Raw genomic sequence first — 6,584 nt, 5'->3', positions numbered from 1 at the left:
CACGGTTCGTCGCCACGCACCGTCCGCACAGTCGTCCGCTACAGTCATGACACGGGCCGTCTGCACAGTCGTCGCTACAGTCATGACACAGTCGTTGCGACGGCCATCGCGCACGTCGTCTCGGTACAGCACGTGAACGGCCCTCCACACCTCCTCCTCCCTCCCTCACTCCCTCCCTCCCTCCCTCTTGCCCCGTCCTAACCCTGGCCTGTGCCTGCACGCACCCTACGACTCACACACCTCCTCCTCCCTCCATCCCTCCCTCCCTCTCTCCCTCCCTCCCTCTTGCCCCGCCATAACCCTGGCCTGTGCCTGCACGCACCCCACGACTCACACACCTGCCTTCTCTCCCTCCTACCCCGCGTTAGCCCTGGCCTCTTCCAACAAAATGAGATATAGGTCCGTGCATGCGTGCGCACCATCACGCGCTACAACCTTGTCTCGTATATCACATTAGAGCAAGGAGATCTCGCCACAATCCCCCTGATAAAACGAATAGATAGAATCTGTGAGTAAATATGTGGATATTTGCCGCTAGGCCGGCCGCGATAAAATTGGACAAGCTGGCCATAAATCCCGGGATAGACGGGATGAGATCGTCGTCTGTATTAAACCCGCGGCATCCCGTAACCTCGTACAATGGCCTACACGGGCGCATGAATACGCGCGCACAGCCGATTCTGACAGCATCCGCTCATACTAATGCACATATTGAATCCTCTCGTGGATATATTCTTACGTTAATGATATCAACACGTATCGATAGCCCTTCGCGTTCACGCGGCGATGGTGCGCGCATGGCCTATACGCGTGTATGCGAGTACGCCGTGTGTTGGAGACGTAATTGCATCGATCTCGGCGACAGTGGTTACACGAGCTTCTCTCTAAAGCCGCGGGCGCAAGCAATCTTACAGCGAGCGTGTGATGTAACCAATATTGACAGGCTACTGCGAGAATGGGAGAGGCTGCTGACACGCAACTCGCAACGAGATTTAATCGACTGTGATCAAAATGTTTATTTATAGAAATGTAGCTCGTGGTTTGCATCAATGAACACGTCACGCGAGGCGTAATTACACAGTCGAAAGGTAATCGCGAGTAGATGAATGTGACGACAAGAATGGGCGGAAACATGTCATTATTGCTGGCGTGATGACATGTTGTGAAGCACTTACTAATTATGTGGCTGCCCTTTGTTACCCGATCGAGGAACACGCCGCACGGCTGTTACGCCCTAAGTAGGTACACGCGTTTGTGCGTCTGTTTACCTGATTATACATGTGCGTATACGCGCACATATGCACACACAGTCGCGCGCACACATATACAAACACAAGGTACACATAAATACACACGCATACACACGCATATTTCTCCATCAATTGGAATCGTGTTGAAACATTTATACGCACACACACGCACGCACGCACGCACGCACGCACGCACGCACGCACACACACACACACACACACTTCACAACACACCTGGTCAGGCTAATATACATATACAAATATGGTAACAAGAACGCAACACGTTATATGCACGTAACACGAACGCGAGCGCACGTGTGTGTGTGTGTGTGTGTGTGTGTGTGTGTGTGTGTGTGTGTGTGTGTGTCTGTGCGTGCGCGCGTTTGTGAGTTGTGGTGTGTTTCGGCGCGCGAGGTGTGTGTGTTGGCGCGCGTGTGTACTGATGGTATGGTGTGTGTGTGTGTGTGTGTACGTGCGTGTGTGTGCGTGTGCGTTCGCGCGTTTGTGAATGTGTGTGTGTGTGCGTGCACGTGTGCGTGCGCGCGTTTGTGAGTGTGTGTGTGTGTGTGTTTGTGCGCGCACGCGTGTGTGTGCGCGCGTGTATGTGTATGTGTGGGGGGGGGGAGAGACAGGGGGCGCATGCATATTTGCAGAATACAGATTTTGGTGTAATATATACAAGATGTTCACATTATTTCACACGTGCCGGCGGCCTAATTTTGATTCGTGCTCAATATTCAATGTTCAATTGCTAAACAAAACGTCCAACAGGTGCTGGCGGTAGTGATGACGGTAGCGGTAATGGTGGTGGTGGTGGTGGTGTAGTGGTAGTGGTGCTGCTGCTGGTGGTGGTGGTGTTAGTGGTAGTGCTGCTGCTGCTGCTGCTAGTGGTAGTGTTAGTGTTAGTGGTATAGTGCTGCTGCTGCTGCTGCTGCTGCTGCTGCTGGTGGTAGTGTTATTAGTAGTGGTGGTGCTGCTGGTGTTGGTGATGGAAGTTATGATACAGTAATAGCGATATAACATTACGTTAAGTCGGCATGCAGCGACTCGGCCTACCTTGAAAGAACCATGCCAGCTTGCACATGGCGACGCCGTACACCCACTTCCTATACAGCGTGCTGCCGAGAATGATTGGCACGCAGATCAACGTGACGAGCAGGTCGGCCAGACTGAGGTTCATCAGGAAATAGTTCTTCGCCTTGCGCATGTAGTGATTACGCCAGACGACGACGCACACCGACACGTTGCCGACGAGCGACATGACGAATAGCAGCGTGTAGATGACGATCAGCGCCAGCGTCGTCGGCTCCTTGATCGTCAGTAGGCTCTCCTCAAACTCGCGCCGTATGTCGTCCCAGGCGGTCACGTTCACGTCGTCGTAGGGCTGCGACGCACTCATCAGATACTTTGATCTCTCTCTCTTTTTCTCCCCCTCCTCTCTCTCTCTCTCTCTCTCTCGCGCTCTCGCTCTCTCTCTCTCTCTCTCTCTCTCCCTCTCTCTCTCTATCTCTTTCTATCTATCTATCTCTGTGTTTCTCTTTATCTCTCGCCAGCGGGCGCTCTATCCATCCTTCTCCCTATCTTTCTCTTTCTCCCTCTCTCTCTCTCTCTCTCTGTGTGTCTCCTCTGTCTGTCTCTCTTTTCACTGCGCTATCCGTTGCTCTTATACCCGCCGCTGACACTGAAGCTGAAATAGTGAGCAACGCGCTGCCATGCGTTTCCGATAATATAGTGACAACGATCGACCGTAACAGGCTTCAATCCGTTGTTTTTGTGACAACAGTAATGTCACTTGACTTCATCCAGTTGACTCTACCATCGCCTGCCTTGTCGCTTGTACTTAGATGGCAATCGCTGCCAATGCCAAATGCCTCGCTGCTAGCAAGATACCGATGCGAGTAATACGAATCGTGTCGACTCTGTCCGTGGCTAGTGCTGCCAGTGTAGTAGTACGGGCGGTTGTGCCTGCGGCCGCTAGTACTGTTGGTGCAGTAGTGCTGCTATGACCGTGGCTAGCACTGCTGGTACAATAGTGAGGTTGTGCCCGTCGCCGGTAGTACTGCGGGTGCTCGCGCTGCACCCAGCTTGAGGAGGAATCGACCCGTGGTCACGTACGTTCATCCTACTGCTAGCGATGGCACAGTGGCATGTGCGCGCGCGTCGTGTGCGCGCGTGCGTGCATGTGCGTGTGCGTGTATGCGCGCGTGTGTGTGTGTGTGCGTGTATGCGCGCGTGTGTGTGCGTGTGCGTGTATGCGTGTGTGTGTGTGTGTGTGTGTGTGTGTGTGTGTGTGTGTGCGTGCGTGCGTGTGTGTGTGTGCGTGCGTGCGTGTGTGCGTGTGTGGTGTGCGTGTATGCGCGCGTGTGTGTGCGTGTGCGTGTATGCGTGTGTGTGTGTGCGCGCGCGTGTGTGTGTGCGTGTGTGCGTGCGTGTGAACACGGCCGGTAACACGTGTATTCGCTATACGGTCGGTCTGTCGATGCCGCGTGACGTCGCGTCTATATCACGATATCGTCCCTTCCGGGTTGACGGGCGAAGACGGTCTGAAACAGACGCTGGAAGTTAATCGGGTCAGATGGTCACACGCGGACAGAGCGTGAAATCGCCGGACTCGGTTCTACACTGGCCTGTGCCGCCGTATCTGTCACACCACCACTGATCGATATAACTGACGTCCTTGGTTTGCTTCTTAGTTTTCTTCGGTAGCTATAAACACAGCAAAGATTCGACCGTAAATAGCCGACTTAGCTGACGTTGGAAGTGCCGATTTCGGCGTTGCGTTGCGATGGACAGCGGATGTTGCTGGCGATGATATCTCGTTACGTGTGAGCGAGCGTGCACTGGCGCCGCTACGCGCGCGGTATTCGCACCGACGCACTAAACACGGAGCGGCGAATGAAGATGCACCCGCGGCGCTGCGTCAATTTCGCAACGAAGATAAACACACCCGGTTCCCGATGCACGGCCGATCACACGCATACACGCACATAATACACACACGCGCGCACACACACGCACGCACGCACGCACGCACGCACGCACGCACGCACACACACACACACACACACAGAGAGAGAGAGGCGATCACGGACACGGACACTGACACACGTTGACGCCTTTGTAGCGCGTCACACGGGTATTCGCCGACGTTGCTCTTGTCGGCTGCGTCGTCTGTATAGAGCCGCGTCGCACGGGTATTCGCCGACGTTGCTCTTGTCGGCTGCGTCGTCTGTATAGAGCCGCGTATCAGTCGTCCGTCATTCGTGGTTGCTGACCGTCACCGTCGTGCCGAGTGAACGGATGAGCAGCAATATCCTGCTAGCTGCTAGAACAGCAGGTCGCCCGCGTGCCAGCGTGCGTGCGTGTGTGGGGGTGTGCGCTGACGAGGCGCTGACGAGGCGCTGACTGGGCGCTGATGCGGCCGCAACACGCGCGCGTGGAGCGACCGTGCGCATGCGCTAGTTACTGCTACCGTGGTTTATAGATGTATAAATGGAGAAGTAGATAATAGCAAGAGTACATAATAGAGATCTTTATTATGTATTCATGATAATAGGGAACCCCAATATCTACTTCTGGTATACATGTATGCAGCTGATTAGACACGCAGGCGTATATACGCACACGCATTAACACAAACGCACGTACACGTGCACACGCACGCACACGCGAACACACTAGAAAACACACACGGCATGAGACGAATATCTTGCGGCGTGAACAGCAGCGCGTCTACTCGGTGCATGTAATGATTGCAACACGATGCTTTATATTATTCTGAGTACATACATAACTCGTGTAGATATATCTCACTCAGCGAAAGCTTAAAAGGTATTATCGAAAAGCTGTCTGTATCTACATTTTTGCGTCTTCTGCGCTAGGTATACGACCGTGTCTGTAGGTGCACGCGTGTATGTATGTGCAGGATATATAAATGCGTTAAAGTTTTTACCGAAATTGCAAAGCCCTCTTAATCGCTAGCTCGAATAAACCGAGGCGTTTTAAACGCTGAATGGCTTCAATTCAAGGCGCCACTTACAACGCTATCCATTAACATTCGACATGCGATGGCTCAGACGTAGCGATACCTCTTCCCCTCCCCCCACACACACACTCAGACACACACGCGCGCGCGCACACACACATACACCGACACACACACACACACGCACATACACACACATACACTGACACACGCACACACACACACACGGCGCGAAACACAACACACACACACACACACACACACATGCGCTTTTTGTATGTTTAATAGTGAGTGATAAACCCCGCGTAGTCAATGAGCATAATTATATTACATTTATATGGTTTTCGAAAACCACGCGTGGGGGCTATACGTGCACCAACCCTCGGAGTGGCGTCTGCATGGTAGTTGGAATGTCATGTGCTAATGTTATGCCGCTTATTCTTTCATAGTTGAGCTTAAATTCATTGTCTTAATTATAGCTCGCAAGTGTAAACATTTGAAATCGTTTCATGAAAAATCAACAAAAAAGAAGTAATCGATATTTTCGAAACAAAGATTCTGCATCATCGTTGATTTTCATGGCAGTGCAACTATAGCTATGCTTACACCAAACAATAGCGCTGCAAACTATCAACTATACGTGCGTTTTAAGTTAAACTTTATAGTATCAGCTCAACTACATAGATTATTCTCTACTCGGCACAATATGCCTCTGTTATAGCATATACCAATATAGCCAGTCCATTGAGGCATGTCTGCATCATCGGGCATCTTATAAATTGGCTTAACTCGAATAAACGTTTACGAGCATGAACCCTTAATTAAGCACGTGAATCGTCCCCAAACAGGTTCTGCGGGCTCAAAAACACTATTTTGATAAGATGTACATATATATACTTGGTGTACGATACTTTGGTGTCTAAATCTGACGTATTTCACTCGTTGATACATTGGGTATACTTGGTGTACATGGCGTATGGTCGATATGTAGGGGGTATACAGGGTGTATTACTTGTTGTAATTGCCGTGCACAGGGCGTATAATTGGTGTACGATACTTGCTGGTGTCTAAATCTGACGGATATTTCACCGTTGATACATTGGGTATACTTGGTGTACATGCGGTATTGAGTTCGATATGTGGGGGTATACAGGGTGTATACTTGTTGTAATTGGTGCGCGCGGTATAGTTGGTGTACGCATACCTTGGTGTCTAATCTGACGATATTTCACCGTTGATACATTGGGTATACTTGGTGTGCATTGGCGTATGGTCGATATGTAGGGGGTATACAGGGTGTATACTGTTTGTAATTGGTGCACAGGGCGTATACTTTGTTGTGTACCGAT

General features: G+C 51.2%; 1 protein-coding gene across 1 annotated transcript in view; it reads right to left on the bottom strand.

Annotated features, from left to right (window-relative positions):
• The window catches only part of LOC106807164 (orexin receptor type 2-like), an 18,740-nt gene extending 16,091 nt beyond the window's left edge, over window positions 1–2,649 (bottom strand). Inside the window, exon 1 of the mRNA XM_014809432.1 lies at window positions 2,307–2,649. Within this exon, the coding sequence (XP_014664918.1) occupies window positions 2,307–2,649 (343 nt within the window). The remainder of the gene's footprint in view (window positions 1–2,306) is intronic.
• Between the last annotated feature and the right edge of the window lie 3,935 nt (window positions 2,650–6,584).

The sequence above is a fragment of the Priapulus caudatus genome, unplaced genomic scaffold (assembly GCF_000485595.1).
Source record: "Priapulus caudatus unplaced genomic scaffold, Priapulus_caudatus-5.0.1 Scaffold198, whole genome shotgun sequence".
Lineage (NCBI taxonomy): Eukaryota > Metazoa > Priapulida > Priapulimorpha > Priapulimorphida > Priapulidae > Priapulus > Priapulus caudatus.
This window is presented reverse-complemented; position numbering and strand designations above follow the sequence as displayed.